General features: G+C 36.5%; 2 protein-coding genes across 3 annotated transcripts in view; both read right to left on the reverse strand.

The window, feature by feature from the left end:
• Positions 1-655: 655 nt before the first annotated feature.
• The window catches only part of LOC142345885 (protein trachealess-like), a 76,409-nt gene continuing 49,421 nt past the window's right edge, over positions 656-27,643 (reverse strand). For both annotated transcript variants that reach the window (XM_075398321.1, XM_075398320.1), the window contains exons 10-11: positions 1,677-1,783; positions 656-1,275 (exon numbers count right to left, since the gene is read on the reverse strand). In XM_075398321.1, the coding sequence (XP_075254436.1) occupies positions 761-1,275; positions 1,677-1,783 (622 nt within the window). In that variant the 3' untranslated portion in view covers positions 656-760. The remainder of the gene's footprint in view (positions 1,276-1,676; positions 1,784-27,643) is intronic.
• On the reverse strand, positions 8,825-15,423 carry LOC142345886 (zyxin-like). The gene is made up of 3 exons (XM_075398322.1): positions 14,895-15,423; positions 14,309-14,464; positions 8,825-9,108 (listed from the first exon to the last, which is right to left on the reverse strand). Exons 1-3 carry the CDS (start codon positions 14,951-14,953, stop codon positions 8,874-8,876), a joined length of 450 nt encoding a protein of 149 aa, XP_075254437.1. The 5' UTR covers positions 14,954-15,423; the 3' UTR covers positions 8,825-8,873.

A 27,643-nucleotide genomic window follows, 5' to 3' on the forward strand; every position in this document is an offset into this window, starting at 1 on the left:
GTATTTACCTTCATAGATATAGATTCGGTCATACTAGAAATCAATTTAGAGAACACATTTATAAATATAATATCTGCGATGCGGTTATTGATTAAGATTTGAACTATGTTCTAGGGTAATGTTGAAAAGCATTTTGAGTCGAATATTCGAATGAAGTGTAAATACTATTTTTATACAGTTTGTAAAATTTAGATATTTAAGAGGGAAAAGCGTGATTGGTAAATTCACTGATAAAGATTAATTCGCTGATAAAGATTTGAATTGGATTTGTACTCTAAATTAAACAGTGTTAAAAAAAGCACTTTGAGACGAGTATTCGCACGAAGTGTGAATACGAGTCGAAAAGTGCTTGAAAATACCATTTTTTTCTAATATGAAAAAAATTGGTCCGATTAGGGCAAGAAAAAACAGGTGGGGTATTTTTAGGGGTGAAATAGGGGGGTGCTGTGCACGGGGCCCCTTTTCCCCACTACTCAGAGCTTGGGCTCTGAGTTATGTGGCTTGATTTAAAACGAACTGATCTTTAAATGCAAGAATATTATGTAATAATCGACGTTTACAATTGCGAGGTAAATTTAGAGCCTGCTTGCTGAAAATATCTCTGTTTGATAACTAATTGTCAATAGAAAGATATTGCTAATTGTCAATAGAAAAATTAGAGTCTAATGATAACTTCCTTGAAAGAATGTGATTAAGAATTCAAGTGAAATATGTCATCATAAGGTGAAATATGCATTGTGAATTGAAGTGAAAAGGGAAATTATGCAGCTGAAATTCCTTCCATATTTACTGCAAGTGGTGAAGTTACAAGCATTGAAGGACTGTTTGCTATTACGTAATGCACTGCTATTATCATTCCATTTGTAGCCACATTGACATTGTTAGCACTACTGCTACTGCTTCGGCCTGAATTGTTATTCAGAGACAATAAATCCAACTTGCTCTGTTGAGATTTGTGTTGGGTGTTGTTTGTAAGCGTTGCCGAGTTGTTTTGTGCAGGGGCAACTGGTTGAGTAAAAAAGTTATTATGATTATGACAGGCAGTGGAAATTGCTGAGCTGTTTATGGTATTGTCGTTGTTGTTATTGTTGTTGTTATGGGTTATGGCTCCAGTAGTCTGGGTAGTGTTCTGGGCCATGAGAGAGAATTGAGAGTGAACCCAAGTGTATGGTTGTACAGAGTTGGGTAGAATGTTGTTGTTTTGGTGGGGGGTGTTGATGTTATTTGTAATGATTCGATAAAATTGACTTGTTTCGCTCTGTTGCTTCGATAACACTGAAAGCACATTTAGTGACAAAAGAGGGCGTGTTTCAAAGTTTTTTTTTGTGGTATTAAAGTCATAATGTTGCCATTCTCTTAATTTTTTTTGGGAAATTATGTCGCCTTTTGATCGAAGTAATAAGGAGAGTGCATGCCTTTAAAGCGAAAGTTGACGTTCAATTTATCCCTAAAGACAAATTTGGCCAATAGTTATCAAATTTCTTGACTTAATTGTATTAGTTGTTGGAGCGTTTGTTTGAAACCCTTAAGTGTCTACTTTCCTGTTTCACATTCTATTTCTTGTTGAGGTGTTTTGATGGTTTTAATTTATCCGTAATGAGTAAATAATTGCAGTTGGATGGTTCAACTTATTGGTTGAATTATTTCGGTGGGTTATGGAAGAAGCTTGCACTAACATGTTTGGTGTGCCTGTGTGAGTGTGTGTATGTCATGAGGGTGTATTAGATCGTAAAGACTGCATCCCGTGATTGATTCTGGCTTCACGTAGCTAAACTCACGAGCTCTAAAATTAAAAAAAAATAATGGAACATTGTTTGGTCAACACTTGCGTATTTAGAAACCGTTTCTTCTACAGTGAATTTGTTCTCTCATTTTGAATCCTTATAGAATTTTGATTATATACGAATTTGAAAGTTGATTGAAAACAGGCGGGCGAAGACAAATTCAGATTTCATGCCTCTAATCCGGAAAGTATAAGTATTTCTTCTCCAAGTGTTGCCACGACTCTTAAAGTCGACTTGTCTCTCATATCAATGATATGCTCTCAACATACATCAATATATATTCTGTGTTGTGCTGATTTTTGGAAAGATAATTTAGGCAGCTGGATAAAATAAGCTCCGACCCCGGCCATCCACAATTTTCCATAATTGTCTACCAAATGAGGAACAGATAGAAAAACCCAAAAATTATTTTTTGCGAATCCCAAAAAAGCCCAAGTCTTTTTCAAAAAATTCTGTATGAACGATAAGATAACCTCCAAAACAAATAACTCAGTGGAGTAAAAATTGATGCATTAGATTGCTGTAATATGTCAATATTAAGAAAGCGAGTCAAAACGAACAGCAAAATCAAACAACAACAACAACAAACATTAATTACATCAAAAAATTTATGTCCCTCTTAAAAACTAAATTTAATAACAAAGTCAACATACCGCCAGATAAACCTGAAACTAAACAAAAATAACTTATAAATCACCAGAAAACATATGCGACCAGTCCATAAAAAGGTTTGGTAACAATTATACAAAAAAGAACAAAAACAGAAAAGTAAAAAAAATTAACTTATTTTTTTGAAACAATTAACTTCAAAGTAATAAATACCATTAGGAATAAATTAATATTACCACAAATTTGCGATTACCACTGCTTCTATAGAAGGGCATTAGGACATGACCTTATTCATTTTTTAGAGCGGCTAAAAAGAACAACAAAGAACAAACAAAATTTCAATTGAAACTTGCCAGAAAACGCTGTCAAAACCGTCAAGCCAAATTTTGGCACTCAAAATATATTTGATTGCGCCTTCTTCAAACAGCTATAATGTAGTACGTGGCCATTCATTAGTAAGACTAGGTAACAAGTAGACAAAAAAGCGAAGTGCTAAAGTATGTAATACTTTTAATTTTTTTTTCGAAACAAAAATTACATTCAATGTCATGAAAGGCATTAATTACAAAAAGAGCTATTTAAATATCGTCGTTTTTTCATGAAAAGGAAAAACTCGAGACCTGTAATTATCCAGAATATTTCTTGCATCTACAAAAAGAACGTCAAATATGACAAAAATCAAATTAATTTAATTTTTTTTTGTGAAAAAGCGGTGTCGAAGCCAGTAAGGTCATAACAAAATCTTAAAAAAAAAGATTTTGGGACACCAATCCCTTTTATTCCCTTGACACCCATAATGTCATATTTGACCTGTAATCAACTAACGAGATTAGGTAACAAAAAGAAACATAAAAAGAACAAAATTGCGAAGTTAAAAAAGTTTTTTTTTTTTAATTTTGGAAAACGATGGGTTTGAAAGTCATAAAAGCCATCAGCTATCTGCTAATATCAGAATATCGGTTTTTCTATTCTTCCATAAAAAGCCAATGAAAGCTATCACTATACAGGAAATTTCATACGACCGAAACGACAAAGTATAAATGACAGTTAAGACAAAATTAAAAAATTCAATTGATTTCTTCAAGAAAGAGGCGTCGAGGCCATTAAAACGATGATTTATATCTTTCAGGATTTTAATATGTTCAATTGTGCTTTAATTTGAATGTTAATAAGGTGACATGAGAACTGTCAATAATGTGATAATGTGACAAAATTAGAAAACGTGAAAAACTGGCAAATATCAAAACAAACAAAAATCTAAAATCTTGTAGTATCAAAGCCAGAAAACAATAATTTCAAGCTTAAAACTGCAACCGAGAGTAAATGTTAACTCAGTAGAAAGAAGAAGCAGTCTTTTTTTGCTGACACTAAGCTGGAAGTTGAACAAATTAAGAAAAAAATAGAGGAAAAGTTAATTAAGCCATTATTTATTGAAAAGTCAATTATTTTTAAAAAAGAAACGACCATAAACTTTCAATTAAAAAACTAAATGCATTAGCCTGGAGCTGTTTAGCAAGCGAATTGGTTGGACCTATCACTCCTGAGCTTTGATTTGATATGTTCTGTTCTTTATTATTAAAAAAAAAGTCTTTTTTTTTTATAAAAAAAGACCGACTGATTACAACCCGATTTTTTTGGATTGTAACAGTCCAAGAATGGCCCGAAACTACCCCTGTTAATACTTATTGTCCGTTAAGAACAATTGATTTTTCGAATGTTGTAGATATAGATAATTTCTGAGTTGAAACTCAAAATAAATTTTGCATTTTTGATAATCAACGAGTAAAGTTAGCAAAAAACGGCAAAGTTTTAACTACAAGGCACTCTCTGCGGACTCTGAAGTAGAAATAGCCGCCCTCTGAGACTACAAAGATTGTATGAGTGCTGTTTGGGGGTGTACTGTAGGCAAACTTAATCAAAGTGGACTAAAGTAGCTTATTTCGTGCTGTTGTTGATGAAAAAGGCTAAATTTTGAAATGTTTATCCAGATTTTTTGACCAAAAAATTAAATCAAAACAATCAAAATGCTTGTTCGTCTTCAAAAATAAAATCAACGACACTATTCTTAAAAATTATAACAAATTTTAGCAAAATTGACGAAAATTTAGGCAAAAATTCCGGAAAATGTGAATAAAAACAACGTGAATTCACTCTTCTTTTCTCAGAAGTTTAAGCCTCGATAACTCCCTGTAGAAAACGAAAATTAAAAAAATCTTTTTAATTCCATATTCTACGCTGGACGAGCTTTCTAATGATACCAGTCTCAACTCTCTACGATGAATATATCGAGCGGCGAAAATTCACGGAACAAAAAAAAAACCCAGTTGAGTATATAGTTCCTCCCCCCTCAAGAGGGTCGGAACAATAATAATAATAATAAATTGTTCTCAAGTATGTATAAACAAACAACATTGAAAAAAGCTGCGAAGTTTCCAAAAGTAGCTTTCAAAATTTCTTGTGCGTACAGACACTACGACTTAATGTTTGAACCAAAAATACTGCTTTTGAAAACCGGTTTGTTTCTTCAAACAAAAGTTGCAATTACAGCTGAAATACAAATACCATCGAGTCATCATTTGCTTGTTCTCATGTTTCGTTTTGTATATCTTGTCGTTTTAAATGTTTTTGAGAAAAGGCACTTCTATTAGGATTTATTTTGTTATTTTCTGGGTTGCAACGTTGGTCTTTCTCTTGAGAAACAATTGCAATCATCTCTGATTTTGCTAGTTTTCGAAAGTCTGAAAAGTGGAAAAGAGGAGCTATACAAACTGCTAATGTAGAGTGATTGTCATATGTCAAAAGGATTTTGAACCTTTAAGGGACTTGCTTTTTCGTTGCCAAAAAGGTTTTGCAACCTGTTAAAACGATATTGCTAAAATACTTGATTGGCTGGTAGTTTACGAAAAGCAGTGAGGATGCATTGGTATGTTGTAAGATACAAAAATGGGAACTTTCTGTGGCAGACAATGAGTTGTGCCTGCCGTCTTGTTCACTTTTCACCCAATTATAATTTTATAGCACAATTATCTAAGTTATCATTTTCTAATATCACATAATTCGATTCAATTTTAGATGTTAACTTCAACTCAAAGTTGAAATACTGCTATGGAATTTCTGAGTAATAGGTGGTACTGTTGATCGAGCTGTTTATAATGTTTTTCTTCAAAAGAAATTTTTGTTTTCTGGTGTTTTTTTTCAATTTATGAGTCGTATCTATTCTTATATAACAAGTTATGACAATTAAGTATTGGAAGTCAATTTTTAGTAAGCTGTTCTGACAGTCTGCTGGATTCGAGGTGGTTTCGACATTACTTTTTAAAAAAATACTGTGCAGTTTTTTTGACATCGGTTAGTGTTTGTTGCAACATTTCTTCATAAAGGCGGAATATTTTGAGAGGCTTGTTTTTTCTCCAGACCAAATCGAAAAAAGTACGCATATGAAAACCTGTGAGAAGCAGATTTCAACCTATTCATTTAAAACTATTTTTAATTGGTTTCAAAGCAAATTAGACTTTTCAATTTACCAAAAATTTTACTGATACTCTTTATATAGCTGATATTAGCCCCTTTACTGATATTAGTAGCCATGTTGATTATTTTTGCATTAATTGTTTCCTATAATTTCTACTAAACCAGCGGAATGTTTTAAGTAGTTGTTGTATTTAAAAAAACAGGTTTATGAGCTTAAATTATTAATTAAAAAATTGGCAAACATTTTTAAATAGATTTTTAAAAACTGTCTTCAGAAAAAAAAAACAAAGGCAATTCATGAAAACTGAGCTTATTTTATAAGTTAGGAGAATTTAAAGTAAGAATCAAAAAAGAATAATATTTGTTAAATTATTACAGATTTTAACACCTGCAGACCATTTTAATGAAAATTTGATCTCATTGTTTTAAGGAAAGGAGTATTTTCAGTCTTTTTCGTCTTCATGTTATCATTGTTTTTGGTTTTTCGATGGTTTTTTTCAAAGTTTTTTCGGTTACCAGAAAATTAAACAGTTAAAAATATTGATTTGTTTAATGAATTACAGATCAGATTAAATTTTCGCAATAGTTATTTTTTTATTGAATTGATAACCATTAGCAAAGCAAAGTACTGCCTTTTTAAAATTAGATTTTTTTGCTCTTCATTTGTTTGATTGTTTTAATTTTCTCAGTAAAAACAGTATAATGCACAATTTTATTTTCTGAAATCTTTTAAATAGTTAGTGCCATAAGTGATTTCATGGCTTTGTGAATTTCCTCCTCTTACTCCTCCTTTGTTTTTACTGACAGTGAAATCTTTATCTGGTCATCTTTTCAATATCTTTGGTCGGGTTTAATTTCAAGTTTGTCTATTGTCATAATTTTTGTTTTGGCTATAAACAGGCAATGAATTTCGTTATTGCACTGCCGGAGATCCAACGACCCGAAAATTAGTAAATATATAATTTTTGAAAACCAGAATACCGGAGCGTGCAATTATACTTTTGGAATATTAATTTGCCGTCAGATAATGATTGTCGCTGGGGAACGCTCAAAAAGATTTTTAAGTTCAAATTGAATTACAGTAAAAGGACCTTTTGAAGAACTCAAAATATTGAACTAATTTTTCATATTTAAATTGATTTTAGCTTTATTTTAATGTATGCTTCACTCATTTTCTAATGGTTTGTGGGCAGTGTGTAATTTTTTTTGCTTTTGAAAGAATATATCCATATGGAATCAGCAATTGAATAGTTTACGAAAATTAGATTCAAAGAAATTTTTCATGAAAATTGAGGTTTTTTTTCTAATTGGTGGAATCATTCCTTCCAGTCGTCTCAACAAATAATCATTATAATTGTTAATATCAAAAAGAGATGGTAACTGGTTCGCTGTCGTACCAAAGCCTAAATATTGTTTTTATTTTTGAAAATCTAGTGAAAGCCAGCGTTCTAAAAAATCCATTTGGCGTTTTTTTCCCTCGAGGTATTTGGAATTAAAAGCATGTTATTTTCAAAATGCTGTTTTATTTTACAATGTTATTGCTTCTCGGCCGATCGTGATAGTGATAACATGTCCTCCAATGCTAATGAGGAAACTTTATGTGCAATACTCGGTACTAGGTGAGCCCGCTTGTTTTTTTCTTGACTTTTGTGTAAGATTGATTTTTATTTGTAATTTGAGTTGTATCCTTCTGATATAAAAACTTAAATGTAAGTAATTGGATTTCTTTTTATAAGAAATTTAAGTTATTGGATTTCTTTTCTCTAAGTAATCGGTACTTTTTTCTCTGCCTGTTTTAGTCTATCATGCACCAGTTAATGATTGTATTAATTGAGCATTTTTTGATAGGGCAACTCTTCCAATTGCTCTATGTGAAAAGCTGCGCCATTGTAATGAAAACCAGTGCAATGCAACAATTTTCTAACTCAAGACTTTATCATTTTGGGAGAAGAAACAGCAGATACATCGATGTTAACTTGCAGTCGGTAAGTGTCTCCTGTTGATGCTTTTGTAAATAATATCTGTCTTTAAATAGTCAATATGCAGATGTTTTATGTATTAATGCTAATTGTTATTGATTTAATGTTATTTTCAAATTGCCACTGTCATATGAACACTTCACCAGCATCATCTTTGTTATTCATGTTGGGCGTTTATTTTAATATTTCATGATTCCCGGCTTCATGTTATCTAGGCATGGTGAATCTATAAGGGAGATGCCGGAAATGCTATTAAGTATTGACCTAGAGGACAAATCCTGTTTGGCGAGTTTCCCAAAATGTTTTTGTCTCAAGATTACTATTGATCATTTTAAATAAGCATTTCTTTTTTTGATAGGGCAACTATTCCAATTGCTCTAGGTATAAATCAGAGCCATTGCGATGGAAACCAGGCAATGCGATGCAACAATTTTACAACTCATTACTTGCATCATTTTGGGAGAAAAAATAGCAGATACGTTAATATTAACTTGCGGTCAATAGTTAGTCTCCTGTTGATGCTTTTGCCGATATTATCTGTCGGTAAGAGTCTCTAAATAATCGATATGCAGATGTTTTATGCATTAATGTTAATCAGTATTGATTTAATGTTATTTTCAAAGTGCCATATCAACTGCCATATGAACGCTTCACCAGCAGCATACATCTATTTTCTTGGATGTTAATTTTGATATTTCATGATTCACGGCTTCATGTTAATTAGGTGTGGCGAATCTAAGAGGGAGATGCCGAAAATGCTATTAAATTTTGTCCTAGAGGACAAATCCTGTTTGGAGAGTTCCTCAAAATGTCAGTCTCAAGATTACTACTGCTATGACATCAAAGATTACTGTGTTTCTGCAAGTTTGAGAGATGTCAGTTATATTAAGAGTATAGTAGTTCACACTTCATGGCGCGTTAAGTTGATTTTGAAGTTATCTACTCCTCTATTTTCACTCTGCGAATTTTGAATGGAAAAAGTCATTACTAAAATGGAATGCTAAAAGTGTTTTCTAAATATAACAGTCTATTATGTGAGGAACAAATCACAAGGCGGACTGCACTTGAGGATGCCTTTAGTCTTGTCAAATAGCATTGGTTTGTCCACTAAGTTCACTCTGCACAGAGCACAGTTGAGGCAGGAGGGGTGGAAGTGTCCCCTGTTATTGGGGAGGGAGATGAAGTCGGACTTGAAAGGGAGAGAGCAGGCTGAACACAGTCTGGGCACTGTTTGAGATCCACCAGAGTAGCACTGTAAGCAGTACCTACACCACCAGTACACAGTTAAGAGATAGGCTAGATCACTGTTTCCCTTATTGTACTTAGATGTACAAAGTTCTCGCGTAAACATGATTGAATTCATTGTACGCTATTCAAAGTCCCGAAACTTTGATGTCATCAATTTTTTTTTAATGTTGAACGTTTTAGTTCTCAGATTTTTTAAATATCAATAATGATTGTATTTGAGTAGCATTTTTTAGAAAGACTGAAGAAGCTGTAAATTATTATTTCTGGAAAATTGTTATTTGGATTACCCAGTTCGACTACGTTTCAAACAAATTTTAATAGCTGCAATAGCGAGCTATTGTCCGTTGGCCTTCTCTTCGTCGACTTGAAGAGGAGTATCGGTTTTTTCTTGAGGTTTTATTTTTTTGAGGCCCTGAAGTACTATATGTTCAGGCGTCATGTTGATCTAAAAGTTAAAATGAGAAAAATTGCCGTGCGAGCTAATTTTTGCTAAGCGAAAGAAGTTTTGAATATCTGACCTAATCTCAGCCGTCTGTCATAGCGGGCATATTTTCACAATTCACAAAATTTGACTTGTATTGACGCCCTTTCTTTTTTACAATTCAAAGAACGTCTTTAGTAATTGGGCGCTATTTTTACTACTCGAAGAGAATTGGAGAAGTCTTTTTAACCAATTTTATTGGAGTGAATTTTTAATTTCTCGCGAACAAAGTTTGAAGCAATTATTGTAAACGTGTTGGTGTTTTTTATGCAATATTTATGCTTGACCGATTTGACTTTTCGAGTGACTTCTGCGCCTTTGACCTATTCTTGCGTGATTTAAATTTCTGTCTCATTCACACTTTTAAGCAGCTGAAATCAAGTGACGGCAGTTCACTACTGAAAGTCAAATGAAAATTGCGCAGAATTTGGTGTAATTTTTTCACTTAAAACTTTATTAGTGACTATAGTGGTATATTATAATGACCTCATTTGAAGCCCCAATAATAATTTTTGTTATCCCCCCGACATGCAGGGTTTATTAGGTTAGAGCTCCCTCTAGTCGTTCGAGAGCAGTTCTTCTGACCTTATTCGGTTATGTTTGAAGCAGGCAATTCAGTTGGTTTCAAAAAATTCGAGTTGTTTGTTTGGTGAACAAAATTGAAGAGCGGAGCGAAAGGAGTGGGTTTTGTTCAACTCACTGTTCAAACAACTTTCTTTAGTTTCTAGTTGGTTTTAATAGAAGTTTGATGGTTTTTGACAGTGAGTGTGTTGAGCTTTTTTAGCTGTTTTATTCATTTTAGGTGATTTTTTCTCGATTGATTTTAAAGCTTCAAGTGGGATTTGAAAAGAGACCTATTTCTTAAGGAGTGTTTAGATGCCAAGTGATTTCAGCTTTGTTGATATAAAACATTTTTTTGTTATAAATACAAGATCAAATAGAGACATTTTTAAACTAGAAATTTAGTAAAACTCAAGGGCATGATAGTTGAGTGGTGAATTTGTATTTTGAGGACAGTGGAGCTCGAGGGTTCAAACCCCAACGTGTAAAGAAGTTTTTGCACCCATAGGCAAAACAATATTTATGGGACAGCCCTTCAATTAAATTGCCTAAACTGTTGTTCCAAAGCAATTTGTACGACGTCAATCGGTTTGTTTTTAGTGCTGATATTGTGGGGCGGGAATGATAACCAATTTTTAATCCATTCTTAGGGAAATCCCATTCCGCAACGGCAGAGTTTGACATTCGAGCCGCTTGCTCTGGTCAGGCATACTATGGTCACAGACTATATTGGCGAGAAATCAATCTTGACAGTTTTTATTGTTCCGACCCACATGTGGGGGGAGGAACTATATACTCAAATGGTTTTTTTGTTCAGACAATTTTGGCCGATCGATATATTCATCGTAGAGAATTGAGACTGGTATCATTAGAAAGCTCGTCCAGCGTAGAATAGAGAATTTAAAAGTTTTTTTTGGTTTTCGTGTTTTACGGGAAGTTATCGAGGTTTAAACTTTTGAGAAAAGTAGAGTGAATTGCGTTGTTTTTATGCATATTTTCCGCAATGTTAGACCAAATTTTCATTAATTTTGCTAAAACAATGTTATTGGTTTTTCGGTTAAGGATAGAGAAGGTTCGGCTATTTGTTTTAATCGAGATTTTTTATTAATATTTTTGATAAATTTTGCTTCGAATATGAGACTTTTTAACTAAAAAATGGCTCCAAATAAGCTTTTGTTTCCTACTTCCTTTAAATTTGCAGGAAGGGGGGACCTAACATCTGCTGCCACAATCTTAAAACTCCTGAGACAGCTGTACCTCTGCTTTCTGTAGGAGTTTGCTGGAATTAAATTTAGGCCGGATTTTTGAAAAATAAACTTAAAAATTATACAAAGTGCATGATTTGTTTGTGGTTTATTGAAATATTTCATTTAATAATTAATCTGTTTTGCAAACATATGGACTAATTGATTGTTTTTGTTGGACGCTGAGAAAAATCAGGGCTAGAAGTCAACTCATCATGGATTTTTACGATCAATAATTATTCGGATTATATTAGGGCGCTGTCTTTCAAATTTTTTTCGCAGTTTTGTTTTTTTTTGTTGATTACTGACATGAATTTTTTCAAATCACGGCCCAATCAATGCCAATTAACCCTATTTACAACAAAATAAGGCCATATGAAAATATAATTTGTCTTCAGAGAAACGCTCATAGTTTTTATGGCTTTGAAAATGTTTTTTCGTAAAAATTAAATGATTTCATTTTGCTTTGGATTCATTTGTAATACTTTTTGCAGACGCATGACTCCGTCTTATTATTTAAACTTTGCAATGAGTTCATAAAGAGCTCTAGGTGAGCTTATACAATGACCTCAGTTATTATCTAATGCCTCTTATGACTTTGAATGTATTTGTTTTAATAGAATATTAGCGAAGTTTTGAACTTTGTCAATTTTTAATCTTATTTCTGTCCACATATAGCTTAGTCTCAAGTTGTGCAGTGCAGCACTTATTGCAAGCGGAGAAAAAAATGCTCTTTACATTGGTTTTATTTTCAAAAAATGTTTTTTGGCTTTCTACGAAATTTGATATGAAGTGAATTTTTGCATGTTTTCCTGTATTTGAGGTAGTTATTTATTCTCTTTTCAACTAATCGTTTGAATTATAGCTCCAATTGACATTGAACAAATGCGCAAAATAAAAATTTTTAAAGACTTCCGTGAATAGCTGGTAGTTTTAACGACTGCGAAGCAATTCACTCAAAACATTGGATTTGTGTCTTTGCCTATAATTGTGGTTCTTTTCTTTCTCATACGGCACATCCCTGTTAACCAAAAGCCCTAATTGCTTCTATAGACGTTTAAATGAATCTTTTGACTGATTTTGGATCAGAGCTAAAAGTTTTAATTAATTTCAATTAATTATTTTAAGAAAATAATTTTCTTTTTCCCAATATTTGCATATTTTCCTGTATCTGGGGTTGTTGTTTGTTCTTTTTACAACTTATCACACTAAAGATAGTTCCAACTGACATTGAAGAATTGTGCAAAGGAATCAGTGTACTGATATCAGGGAATAACCTATAGTTTTAACGGCTGCGCATCCGTGATCTCACAAAATTTATTAGGGTTTTTGTTTTTGCCTGTTTTTTTTTTGTTGTCGTTCGGTATATTTATGGCAATCAATGGGCTCGAACGATTCCACGGTTCTTTAACTGAATCTGTTCCCTGGTTTCAGTTTATATTTAAAGGGTTTAAAGACTTTCAATTATTTTCTTTAAGGAAAACATTTTTGTTATTCCATTTTATCTTTGTCATCAACAGAGGTCTATAGAGCTTAGAAATATGTTTTCATAAGAATCATGTGTTTTTGATGCTGGTCAGTATTTGTGGTTCCTTTTGTTGTCTTTTTCACAAAAACGCCTTACCTAGAAGACCCAGTTAAAATCAAAAGGGACTCAACCAAATCGTTTAATTGATTTCAGTTTAAAGTTCCTAATGGTTTTTTTAATGTATTATAGATGTAATGGCTTACACTGTGGCTTCGATAAATTGTTTGAAATTTCTAGTTTATCCGTATTTTCTGTTTTTGTCGTCCTATGATTCGGCTTTAATACTAACAAGCACACCTGGACTCCCGAGCTTTTCGGAGGATTGATCTGATTTTGTTTAAAGTTCAAAGCTTATGGGCTGTTGGAACCTTTGAAAGTGTTTCTAAAATGGTTGATTTTTGAGCTTTGTCACTTTTATACTTTTTCTTTCAATTTTGTAGCTTGGTCTCTGTAAAGATATGTCGAATCCTTTTCCCAGTAGACCAAGATCCAATCTTTGTTATACTTTTATATTAAATCAATGTTTTCTTGGCTTTGGTACTACGCATTTTTACAAAAATTTGATTTTTGGATATTCGCTCATTCTGAGTTTTCTGTTTTCGTTCCACATTATCGCTCTAATGAGCAGGCCCAATGGTGCTGTTAGTTTTGAAGTCGTCCAACATATTACGGATAACGACAAGTCTCAATTGCTTCACGTATAAATTAGCCTTCCTAATGAGCCGAGTTGATACGAAGTGGTTTCAATCAGTTTGAAATTGGTTCTTTTCAAAAACGAGAATTGTATTTTTGAACATTGCCCTTTTTGCTCTTTATTGTTGGCCTGTCACCAAGTCGCATTATTGAGAGGTCTTATATCTTATACAATGAACTTCTAAGGAAGTACAGGTTGATTTGTTTAGATCGGGTGTTATTGGATTCGTTTTTGATTTTGTTATTCCTTTTTTTAAATATATTCATCGGGCTTTGGTCATAATTAATATTTGCTAGTATTTGTTTTTGGGTGTGGCTCGCAGTCTCATCGGCTTTCTAATCCAGCTTTATTTTTTCACTTAATTGTTTGCTGAAAGATATGAGAGTTTTTGAACCTTTTCTTTCTCTTGCTCATTGGTAGACTAATAAATCAAAACGTGGATGGGTGGGGTCGGAACATCATGTGCGAACGCACATTACCGAGCCTCCTTGTTCATGTTTTATTAACTTTTATTATTTTTCCTGTCAATGGTTTTTAAATATTTGAATTCTTTGAAAAATGGTTTGAAAACATGCTTTCTTCACGATTATAGTGTTCTCATTTCGTTTGTGTTACAAGGAAATATCAATATTGATAATTTTGTCAGAATTGCTTGAGGGAAACAGCGGATATTAGTCGAAAGAATAGTTGAGAGTATAAGTGTGATTGCCTTGAGTTGATGGGATCAGATGGGTCTCTGTAGCATCTCTGGTCAGCGAGACTGGTGCCACACTCGAGACAGTTGAAACAAGTACTGTGACAGAAGAGCACTTCTCCACTGGTCACATCTTTAGTCTCTACCACATTTGTACCCATACAGTACTGGCTGAAAGTGGGAAGAGGTGCCAAGTTTACTATCACAGTTCACTACTCAAATTGTAGTCAAAAATGTATCGAATGCAAATTTTCGATTCATCTCCGGTCAAAATTTTGTCTGAAATTAATCTGCGCGATTTGATTGTAGCTTCATTAAGAAATGATTTTAAATTACTCAAAAACTTTAATGCCTATGTCTTGGATAAATTCACAACTATCTTGCGTCTATTCATTTTGAACCTTCTTTCGAGTTTTAGCGTTTTTTTTACCAGTCGATTAAAAATGACTTGGAGATCTTGTTTAAAATAATGCTATCGGAGTGGTTTGTAAAACTAGAACTTTGGTCCAAACTAAGGGTGGAAAATATCAATTCAAGTTGGATTGAGAAGATTTTTGGTTCTCCTTTTGGTGTTTGGTCACTGATGATTTGTTTGACTCACTTGCATATTTGGCACTTGGGTGTGTCTTTGTTTGCTGACATTGCGTTGAGTTCCTCCATGAGAGTAGCACTGTCTGTCCTCTCGTTATGTTCATTACCGATTGCTCCTAGTTTGTTCTCTTCATTCTATGTAGGGATCTGTTTCAGATGTTCTTCTTATTACTTGTTAGGGGTAGACATTACTTAGTGCTAAGGGTTCACAGATATGCTAATAACGGCTGCACTTAATCTGGTCTCACGCTTTTCACCCTTGTTAAAGAATAGTTTGCGTGCTGAAAATATCTGGTGTTAAAATATTGAATTTGAATGAATCGGACCGCAAGAAGTTGAAGAGAGTGGTAAAACATACAAGTTAAGACTGTCATGTTCAAAATTTAGAAAAAAGAAACAGTTCCCTTTGAAGTTTCACCTCCCTTCTCTTCGCTTTTTGGTACTTGAAGGAGTCCCTTTTTGGTTGTTGTTTTCGGTTTGGTCGAGATATTCGTCTGTACTTTGATATTCGAGGTGGCAGTTTTGGTTTTGGACGTGAGAGTTGGTCGGATGTTTGTGGGACTTCTGGCTGTCATTCCGGTTTTATCTTCTGATCGCCTTACGTTTATGATAAGGAAGATGATGATAAGTTTTGTTGAGCAATTTAACGAACTATTAAATGGCGGAAATTGTTTGTTTTTTGCAAGCGTCGAATGTTTTTGTTTTGCTGATTACGAATTACTCAACAATCAACGTCATGTACATTAGAATTATTCGAGTGCATTAAGTTTGCGATTAAGGTAAAAATTGTCACAAATTCAACACCAGCCCAGACCAACAGTTGTACTAGAGTTCTTCTGAAGACGAAGTTAATCTTTTATGTGATCTGGTTATCCAAATTGGTTTTGACTTCAAAATCCGTTGGTTTTGAATAAATAGTTTTCTTTGGGATTTGATTTCGGAATGAATGAATTTTTATCTAAACTGCAATTGGATTTCGGAAATGACTATATATTTTACATGAACTGCAGTGTTTCGTTAATTTGAAAAGTTTATTTTGATAGAATATTTGACGCTTGCTCTTCACAATAATTCATCATGAAAATTAAAATTGTGCTGAAGAAACAAAAGAAAACAATCGGATTTTTAAACAAAATGATGTTTATTCAAATTAAAAACAATTAAGCGACCACCTACGTATAATCAATGACCACTCAATTTGTTCTCATTTTGAAAATTGCAATGTATATAAAATTAAACGATGGATTTTTCTGAATTCAGATCAATGTTTTCGTTTCATGCTTCTCTTCAATATCAATTTGGCTAATCTTAAAGTAAGTAAATATATTAATTGTTATTCAAGTTTTCATTAGAAACTGTTTATAAGCATCTTTGTTTGTCCGGTGCTGATCCAATTGAATAAATTGACCACAGCTTTCTTGATTGAATGTTCAACTTTTTAGGCAGGCTAATAAACAATTTTTTTGATTATTAGCTGCTGATAGAACCATTAACTTAAAGTCTGCTGGAGTGCAAAAGTTTAAGAGGCTCACTTGACTTTCTTCTGAGCTCTGACAAACAAATTTATCCAATGTTCCAATTGGATAAAAAAAACTTTACAATTCTGAAGTTTACCTCAATTATGATCCCTCTGCATAATTTTGAGGTTACCCATTACAGCCCGGAGACGCTGGGTCATTATTCGAGGCTTTTTAGGTGCTCATTTTTAGGAGCCGTTAGTTTATAATGTGCTGACTATCACCAGTTTAAGTAACAAAAACTTGTCAAAATGTGTTCATTTCGCATAGATATCTTACTGGGAACGTCATCAAGGGCTATAAAAATCCTTTAGATTGTTTTTGAACACGAGGACAGGAGTTTTTGTCGTTTCAACGTGAAGAAAAGGAAATTTAACAGGAACCTGAAAATCCAAAACTTTCCCCTCTCTGTAGGAATGGAAAGTTAAACATTTTTCGGAAAAGAACCAAATTAATACTGACCTTGAATTATTCCCAACACAAAAGCGAATTCTAAATTTCAAACTGTACAAAGATAATAATGGTAAAGAAAATTAAACTGATGAGAACGGTTGGTTAGGTAAATATTGACTCTGATAAAGATTATAGCATGGTTTGAACACCGAAATTCTCACCCACGTAATATTGGATTAGAAACCCAAATTAGGGGCCTAAGTTATCAAAGTCATGAATGACCTTCTGAAAACTTTTCCCAAAAAGGTATTTTTCACACAGAGATTCGGAACATTTGGTAAAAATAGGACAACTATCATGACCAAACATAGATAAGTAGTATATATACGCCTCAATTTTAGCCAATTTTTGTAACCAAAATCAGTCTGAAAATAGTTATATTGTCGTGATTATCGAAATTGCGGAGTGAGTTAACAGATCACGTGGTATTGAAAATTGTAATAATTGTTTGAAACTAGTATACCCCTGGTAACTATACTTTTCGTTAAATTAACTTAGCAAATTTTCAACTACTTTTTTCTTTTTGGACCTTTTCTTATAAGTTAGTAGAGCTTAAACTGGTATCTAGTAGGTATTTGCTAAACACTTTCATACTTGGCACTCATAGGCATTTGTAACTAGTTGTTCTGAAGGAACAATAGCCTTGTGATAATTAAGACTGGGTAAAACTTAATCGTTTCTTTCGGTTTTCTGTTAATCAACAGCGTACTTGTACAACTTTAGTAACTTCACAATACATCTCTAAGGATCTGAAATCATACTCAATCTAGCTTCAATTTATTGGATTTAAATTAGTTCGGTGACTAGTAAAGTAGTGATCAACCAATCAACAATTAGGGTAAGTTAGGTTAACGAACTGGAGGACAGCACCGAGTCCAGGACAACATCAAGACGATTGATTTCTCAGAGTATTAATCGGCCAAGCTCCTTCCAGGAGACCGCATAGTGAAGCCACTCTGAGGGTAGGCCTGCCTGCTCGTAGAAGACTTGGCAAGTTAAGTTAACCCATGTAGTATGGAATGGTGAACCAAGTAGACAGTTAAAACGGTCTGCAGTAACCTGAAGTACCTGATGGGCAATGTCTTAACGTTCTATCAAGTTGGTTAATACTCGTCTGGTTGGGTTGTGGAGTGAACACCGACGAGCTCTTCACGTCATCTACTATTTTGTATTAAGTATATTGGTTGATCGATTAATTAGAAAGTGAATTGAGGACCTGGTATAATTCTCAATCTTAGAGTAACCAATTTATTTCATTTTGTAAAGCATTTCTTAGAAGCTAAAATATCTTATAACAGATAGAGGCATTACAAACACATTCTAATATCATCATTATTATTGGTAATTGACTGCAGTTCTATAGCGCCTGAAAATACTTTCGTTAGGGCTTGAACGGAGGGCCTGGTATAATCCTTTAGTCTAGTTAAGAGTAGTAAGTTTTGTGAAGTTACTATCCACTCCAGTAGTTTTCTCTAAAGATAGATTCTAGGAACATTTGTGGAATTGTGAATAGGGTAAAACCTCCACCCTAAATATTCAGATTCTATATTGGCGACCACAGAGGGATTCTTCTGATTAGAAGGCGGTTTTGCATTTTACAAAAAAACGCAAAATTAAAATTTGAGAGAACCGATGAATTAGATCTTTGGAATACGTTTCAAAGGTAAAACTCATCTATATTTTTTTTGTGTCATTTGGTTTTGCATCGAAAATTACTTCAATTACCAAAAATGAACAACGCACCAAACAACCAGCAGCAGCAACAACAGAACCAGGCGAACAATCAGCAGCAAATAGTCGTAGCACCACCCCTTCTCACACCCCTCCGATACCCCAGCCGCGACTTCGAGAGTTTCGAAAGATGGGTTCGACACTTCGAATCCATGTCAAATGCCAATAATTGGATGACCAGAGACAACGCGAAGTCCTGCCCACGTGTTTGAACAGTTATGCGTTTGATGAGTATTACAATCTCCCCAATCATTACTTTCAACAAGTGCAAGGAACCAGCCCCGACCATAGCGAGAGTTCTGAGCGCTCTTAACAACAGAATCGGCGACTTTCCCAACGCAAGGAGTGCCCGCACCGAATTCAAAAATCTTCAACAATTGGAATCAGAGTCAATCCAAGAGTTCTCAAAGCGAGTTCGTAAGTTAGGAGAGGCAGCCAATGCTCATCTTGATGTTGCGGGACGACAGGAAGCTAACAAAGATGCCTTTGTGGACGGACTGTTGGACAGCGAAATCAGATACACACTCCTGAAGGAAGAACCGGGAAGCTTCAATGCAGCTACACAACGGGCCATTGCTCTAGACGCCATCAGTAAAGCGGAATCCAGTCGACTGCGAGGACGAAGAAACGGACGTGTGAGATGGACAAAGGTTGAACAAGATCCCGATGAGTCAGCAGCAGCTGACTTTAGAGCACTCAACACCAGTCTGTCATCGGGTTTCAATCAAATGATCGAGTTTCAGACCAGAAGCTTCAATAAGATGCTAGAGCAGCAAGAGAGACATACACAGATCATGGAGAAGATTCTTGAGACCCAAACAAGATTTCTATCCGAATCAAGTCAACCCAGATTTCAGAGTAGAAGTCCGGGAAGACCGGAAGGCTTTCGACCCAGAACGTCTGCGATGCAGTGCTATAATTGCCGCGAGTTTGGGCACTTGTCCAATCAGTGCCCACAGAAAGGAACAATACAACCGGGTATATCCGCAAACTTGAGACAACCAATCGTAAAAAGCATTTTACAGAGAGCGAACCCAGAACAAGTGAGCAGTATCAACAAAGTTCAAGCCGAAGCAGTCTTTGGACCTACAGTCTACGTGATGGTTGATCTTGACGGACATAAACACAAAGCGTTAGTGGATACTGGGAGCAGTGTGAACATTCTATCAGAAAAAGCTTACTCACAGTACGAACAGCGTTCCAAACTCAGACCTTTCCGAGAACAATTTCTTTCGGCCACCAATGATCCTTTCGAAATACTTGGCGTTTTTACTGGCAAAATAACGTTCGACACCGGGGTTAAAGTGAAAGCCGATCACCTGGTGACCCCAAACACAGACGTGCCTTTGATACTTGGAACCCAGGTGATGGAGGAGAATAAAGTATCAATCGACTTCCATTCTAAGCAGGTCATGATGGAGAAAGAAAGCAATGCTGTAAATTTGCAATTTGCCTATAAACCTGAAGTCCCCAGGCACGTACATCTTTGTGAGACGGAAGCAGAATCTGGTCTTGATCAAATTGAAACAACGGAAGAAACACAGCACAGGGCAACTGCAGAAACAAACCTAACCCTATCATGCGATGAAGAGTTGGAACAGATTTGTTCTTTAGCAATTCCAGACAGAAACCAACAAACAGACGACAGAAGAACACTGCTACGAGAGTTCAGAGATGTGTTTGCAATGAACGACAACGAACTTGGACAGACACACTTGGTTCAACATGAAATTGACACAGGTGATACGCTGCCCATCAAGCTTGCACCCCATAGACTTGCACCTGGAAAAATCACTGTGGTTAAGAAGGAGATTGAGGACATGTTGGCACGAAACATTATCAGACCATCAAACAGCCCATACAGTGCACTAATCGTTCTCGTTACCAAAAAGGATGGGAGCAATCGAATGTGCACAGACTTCAGACGACTAAACGAAGTAACAAAGAAAGACGCTTTCCCCTTCCGCAAATTGACCAGATACTGGATCATCTTCACGGAGCAACAATTTTCTCAGGCGTCGACCTAGCCTCTGGATATTGGCAGGTCCCATTAGCTGAGAGTGCTATACCAAAAACTGCGTTCGTCACTCCCAATGGTGGACACTATTGAGTACCTCAGACTTCCATTTGGACTTTGCAATGCACCGGGAACCTTCCAGCGACTTATGACAAGCATCTTCAAGGAATATCTCTTCTCGTTCGTCCTCATCTTCTTGGACGACGTTCTGGTGTTTAGTAGGAATGTGGAGGAACACGAAAAACACATGCGCCTCGTTTTTCACGCTCTTCACCAGGCCAATCTTAAACTCAAACCCAAGAAATGCCGCCTCTTTCAAGAATCCGTAACCTATCTGGGATACAAACTGAGCCCAGAGGGAATTGCACCAGATGAAAACAAACTCGTTGCAGTACGGGACTGGAAACGACCAGAAAACGCTACCGAAGTGAGGTCTTTTATTGGATTTTGCAGTTACTACAGACGGTTCATCAAAGACTGCGCTGGGATAGCGAAACCTCTTCACCAGATAACAAAAAAGAACAGCCGTTTCACTTGGAACCCTGAATGCCATAATCCGTTCGAAAAACTGAACGTGGCTTTGATTGATAGCTCAGTACTCAAGCATCCGGACTACAAATCTCCTTTTATTGTGGACACGGATGCAAGTGACAACAGTCTTGGGGCAGTACTCTCGAATATTGTCAATGGAGTAGAATACCCAGTGGCATTCGCGCGCAGAGTTTTGACCCCAGCAGAATGTCGTTACTCAACAACGAAAAGAGAAGCATTAGCAGTCATTCAGGCGATGAAATGGTTCAAGCCTTAAATTTGGGGAACTCAATTTGTGCTCAGAACAGATCATGCATCGCTACAGTGGTTATTTAGACAAAACAATGACGGGATGATATTCAGGATGCTACAAAGACTGCAAGAGTTTGATTTTCAAGTAGTACATAACCAGGAGACAAGTACGGGAATGCAAATGGACTGTCAAGACAGTGCAGCATCACACCTGAGCTAACTGAAGCTGAGAGACTGGATATGTTTGGAAGTTGCCCATCAGCTAACTCTTTGGAAGACGCCCTCGGAAGAATTAACTTAGTTACAGCAGAGGAAGCGAACGAACCAATGAGTATCCAATTTCAAGAAGACGTAAACTCACTTAGACTGGCTCAAAGAAAGGATCCCTGCTTACGTCTCATCTTGCAATGGGCAAACGCTGAGAAACATCCAGACCAAAATCCGCTGAGAGACTTAAAAATCAAGAAGGGAAACGCAATAGCACAAGAAGATGCAGTAGCGATGTGGGGCCTTTGGGACCAGATGGAACTGACTGATGGCGTGCTGTACAGGAAGTGGCATGTAGAAGGAAGCAATACAACAAACAACTTGTAGTACCGCAGGGACTCAGAGAGACGGTTTTGGAACAACTCCACGATTCAAAACTCAGTGGAGGCCATTTGGCTTTTCAAAAAACCTTGGACAGGGCACGACAGAGGTTTTGGTGGCCCAATATGAGAAAAGACATTGAACGAAAATGTGAGAACTGCACCCTGTGTCATGCACGAATTACCGCTGGAAAGAAAAGAATAGCCCCTCTCCAGACAATCAACGTTGGGATCCGATTCAGCAAAGTGGCAGCAAATATCCTAGGTCCTGTTACTCGAGCGAAGACAAGCGGTGCAAAATACATACTCGTGTTGACGGACTATTTCACAAAATACGTGGTTTGCGTTCCCTTAGAAAGAACTACGGCCGAAGATGTTGCTAGAGCAATTGTGGAGAAATCGGTTTTGACGTTTGGAGCACCTGATTGCCTACACACCGACCAAGGATCAAACTTCTGAAGCGAACTGCTACTAGAAGTGTGCAAAATTTTTGGAATAGAAAAGACAAGAACATCTCTATATCACCCGCAAGGAAATGGTATGGTAGAACGTCACAACAGAGTTGTTGCGGATGTTATTTCCAAATATTGCGCAAATAATCCAAGTAGCTGGGATCAAATGATTCCCTATCTGAACTTCGTCTATAATACGACCGTACACAAAACAACAGGACAGACTCCCTTCTCCCTTGTGTTAGGACAAGAATGCAAATACCCGATTGACCTACTACTCCCGAAAGCACCTGGTCACGAAATTGCCAAATACGAATTCGCAAGATGGCTCAACGAGCAATTCAGAGAAGCACATATGAATACCAGAGAGACACTTGGTTACAAGCAAGAAAGACAGAAAGATATGTATCAGAAAAACGTTTTTGGAGAGGAATTGAAGCCGGGAAATAGAGTCTGGCTTTTTGCACCCCACAAAGCGAAATCAAAAAAATTCTTCCTTCCATGGGACGGACCGTACAACATCATTGAGAAGACGTCAGAGGTCAATTACAAAATTTCAAAGGATGCGAATGCAAAGAAATGGCAGATAGTCCACTACAATTGATTGAAGCCTGCGGAGGAAGACGAGTTACCCAGAATGGAAACGAGATCATCACATCAGGAGAAATGGCCCAGCCGCCAAAATACAAATGACCAGGAAGTTCCCATTGAAGTAAACAATCAAACTTTCACTCTAGAAGTTATATCAAAACGACCCAAACAAGAGAGTCCCTTCAAATGGATGGACGAGGATGATTTTTTCTACGATCTCTTTGCAAAGCGAGAACAGTCAACTAAAAGGCTCACTAAGACTAACATACGAGCAGAACCGAACACTCCGGAACAAGACAAAACCCAAGAGAACCAGACTCCTTTTGTAACCCCAGTCAAAGAGATTGACTCTACAACACTGCCCCAACAACCACACAAGCCAAAAAATGTCTTGAGGGACCTCAGTGAAATACAGTCAACACCTGCAAGCGCCAAAAGGGAAATGTGCAAACCAAAAACATTTGCAGAACTTTTGGGAACCAAAACTGACGAAACAGTAAACTCCATCGCGAAAACCCGAGAAAGACGCGGAGTGAAATACCCAAAACGATTCGGAACCGACGACGAATAAAAAATTATATATATGTTTTTTTAAAAACTCTATATAGCATTGCCTAAAAAAATGTAAAGATCAAACGATGAGCCGAAATTTCTATTAACTACGGGGGCGATCGTAAAACATACTTGAATAGCACCAAATTAAAACAAAACTATCTTGCAAGTTAATTTAACACCGGTATTATGAAAAGAACTAATTAGCTCGAATACATTTCAGGGAATTTGGGGGAATTATTGTAGAATGTAGCACTCCTTATAATACAGAAAAAATGCTATCTAGGTTTAGCGCAGTAATTAACCATAGTAGTGTTTAGATGTACAACTTTGTGATATTTATATTAATACTTGCGGTACGACAGCAAACAGCGGAGTGTGCACGAACTACTGCGCATGTTATCTTCCAACCTCAAACTCCAGTTTCATTGGCCGACTCATATCTGACTGTGGATATCGCAGTCCCACTTCCAAAGCTGTTGGACGTGGATCTCCGATCAATTTATAAATTCTCTTCAATACTTCAACAATTGGAACAGAAAACGTGGGAGGGCTCCGAGTTTTGCAACAACCCAGAAATAAGCGCACTATTACAGCACCACTTTGACGGAATAATCTCATCTATTCAGACGGAATATGAAAGAGCAGAGAAAGAAAGGACAAAGCTTGTCAAAGAAGTAGCATGGTTTGTAAACCAGACTATCACTCTTCAGCGACAGAGACGATCACCACTGCTGTTTGCAATGGGAGCTGCGACGGCGATAACTTTGGAACCCTTACTGGAAAAAGCAGGCTGCAGACTACTCTCAATTTTTGGCCTGTGTGAAAGCTCCAAGCGAAATATGGAACAACTGGAAGGACGGTTGCACTATTTGGAATCAAGATTGGTTCACCTGCACAACGAAGAAAAAGAGTCTATTCAGGTCATGGCCAGCAGTAGTTTGAAGCTTCATGAAGACACACGAAAAGTGCTAAACTATTCAAAGGATAACTTTGAGATTCTGCAAACAAACCTGGAGATGCTTCAAAAAATAATGGAAGAAATACAACAAGCCCAAGCCTGTGATCATCGAAGGTCTGACGTTTTTATGTATGACTTTCGCGCCCAAAGTGCAATTAACAACGTATCGTGGACTCTCAATGCTATGCACAGTGAGTTGCAAGTACAAACACTATATATGACGGAACAGAGAATCATGTTTATTACAAGCATTGGAGTGCTATCCAAGGGAATACTGTCAGCCGCACTAGTACCCTACGAGGATTTACGGAAAATAATTACAACTCTGAAGCTGGGAGATAAAAAGTGTTCCATACGACCACTCAAGTTTACTTTACAGCCTGCCCTTAGTGAGACAATGGAGGTGCCGGTGTACAGTGGTGAACCAATCCACGATGCCTACAAAGCAATCCCTCTGCCGCAACCAATCAAGAACACAACGACGGCCGCAACTCTAAAATTAGAAAGGAGCTATTTGATCGTATCAAGGCGAGAAGAAAGCTATGCCGAAATGAAGAGTGAGGAATATCTCTCTTGTTGGGGGACACAATTGCTTTGACTTTGCACTAAGCCAGTAGCTTTAGTGAGCGCGCAAGATCAACTCTGCTTGACTTCACTCCTATACAATCACGAGGTGGCTGCTTTGAAGACTTGCACACGAGAAGTAACCGAATTGCCAATTTTACCGACAGCAATCTACCTTGGGAACTCTATGTGCCTCCTCAACGCGGCAGACGATCAACAATTTCTTTATAACATAACGTACAGTGGGGGCAGAAAGTTTTCAAACCGTGTACCAGCCTGTAAAAGTTGCCTAGTGCATCCCCCCTGCAATGGAAAACTGGTTCACCCGAAGAATGGACTGGTCATGTTGCCCGATCCAGCATATTGTCTTCAACACAGTGGACTAATAACAACAATCACAACTCCCGAACTACTGGATACCGCTTTCGACATCCCGAGCATTCCAGCGGTCACTCGTGCAGAAGAGAGTCGGAACTTGATCTTGCATAGGATCAGATTGGCACTCAAGGATGTCCCTACGCTTGATGTCACGCCTGAATTAGTCAGTGAGATGGTAGACAAAATCCATCAACAGCTTTCTGACGAAAAACTTCAAATCCTTTGGCCATGGGTCAACACTGCATACATTTAAAGAGCTGGCTGGTCTGCTTGGTTTCTCATTATGGTGGCTTGCTTTTGTCCTTCTGGCTGTCTGGACAGCGAAAAAGTGTTACCAGTCCAAAAACACTACAACACATTCATAATTTGCCCAACAATGATCAACGAGATATCGGAACTGACATGCAGTTTGAGGAGAGACTAAACTTAGTTGAGAGAATGCGAAATGAGGAGACAAGCGCTGATTAAAGAAAAAGACTGTCGTACCAAAATATGGTGATGGTGCTTTTATATACTTATACTCTAATTTCACTTTATTGTACTATTCAGGAGAATAGTTTAGTCCGGATGGGTGGGATGTAGGAATGGAAAGTTAAACTTAAGCATTTTTCGGAAAAGAACCAAATTAATACTGACCTTGAATTATTCCCAACACAAAAGCGATTTCTAAATTTGAAACTGTACAAAGATAATAATGGTAAAGAAAATTAAACTGACGAGAACGGTTGAATAGGTAAATATTGACTCTGATAAAGATTATATCATGGTTTGAACACCGAAATTCTCACCCACGTTATATTGGATTAGAAACCCAAATTAGGGGCCTAAGTTATCAAAGTCATGAATGACCTTCTGAAAACTTTTCCCGAAAAGGTATTTTTCACACAAAGATTCGGAACATTTGGTAAAAATAAAACTAAACTATCATAACCAAACATAGATAAGTAGTATATATACGGCTCAATTTTAGCCAATTTTTGTAACCAAAATCAGTCTGAAAATAGTTATTGTCGTGATTATCGAAATTGCGAAGTGAGTTAACAGATCTCGTGGTATTGCAAATTGTAATAATTGTTTGAAACTAGTATACCCCTGGTAACTATACTTTTCGGTAAATTAACTTTTCAACTACTTTTTTTTCTTTTTGGACCTTTTCTTATAAGTTAGTAGAGCTTAAACTGGTATCTAGTAGGTATTTGCTAAACGCTTTCATACTTGGCACTCATAGGCATTTGTAACTAGTTGTTCTGAAGGAACCATTGCCTTGTGATAATTAAAACTGGGTAAAACTTAATCGTTTCTTTCGGTTTTCTGTTAATCAACAGCGTACTTGTACAACTTTAGTAACTTCACAATACATCTCTAAGGATCTGAAATCATACTCAATCTAGCTTCAATTTATTGGATTTAAATTAGTTTGGTGACTAGTAAAGTAGTGATCAACCAATCAACAATTAGGTTAAGTTAGGTTAACGAACTGGAGGACAGCACCGAGTCCAGGACAACATCAAGACGATTGATTTCTCAGAGTATTAATCGGCCAAGCTCCTTCCAGGAGACCGCATAGTGAAGCCACTCTGAGGGTAGGCCTGCCTGCTCGTAGAAGACTTGGCAAGTTAAGTTAACCCATGTAGTATGGAATGGTGAACCAAGTAGACAATTAAAACGGTCTGCAGTAACCTGAAGTACCTGATGGGCTATGTCTTAACGTTCTATCAAGTTGGTTAATACTCGTCTCGTTGGGTTGTGGAGTGAACACCGACGAGCTCTTCCCCTCATCTACTATTTTGTATTAAGTATATTGGTTGATCGATTAAACCGATGAATTAGATCTTTGGAATACGTTTCAAAGGTAAAACTCATCTATATTTTTTGTGTCATTTGGTTTTGCATCGAAAATTACTTCAATTACCAAAAATGAACAACGCACCAAACAAGCAGCAGCAGCAACAACAGAACCAGGCGAACAATCAGCAGCAAATAGTCGTAGCACCACCCCTTCTCACACCCCTCCGATACCCCAGCCGCGACTTCGAGAGTTTCGATAGATGGGTTCGACACTTCGAATCCTTGTCAAATGCCAATAATTGGGATGACCAGAGACAACGCGAGGTCCTGCCCACGTGTTTGAACAGTTATGCGTTAGATGAGTATTACAATCTCCCCAATCATT

This window comes from Convolutriloba macropyga, chromosome 9, assembly GCF_964194025.1.
Source record: "Convolutriloba macropyga chromosome 9, txConMacr16.3, whole genome shotgun sequence".
NCBI classification, from domain to species: Eukaryota; Metazoa; Xenacoelomorpha; order Acoela; family Convolutidae; genus Convolutriloba; species Convolutriloba macropyga.

What these genes read in the sequence shown, in the direction of transcription:
- LOC142345886 (XM_075398322.1), bottom strand. Translation starts at nt 14,953, where the DNA reads ATGGAGGAACTCAACGCAATGTCAGCAAACAAAGACACACCCAAGTGC. An exon ending in CCCAAGTGCCAAATATGCAA is followed by an intron (nt 14,465 to 14,894) that starts GTGAGTCAAACA and finishes TCCCACTTTCAG; the next exon opens with CCAGTACTGTATGGGTACAA. An exon ending in TCTGATCCCATCAACTCAAG is followed by an intron (nt 9,109 to 14,308) that starts GCAATCACACTT and finishes CTGGTGGTGTAG; the next exon opens with GTACTGCTTACAGTGCTACT.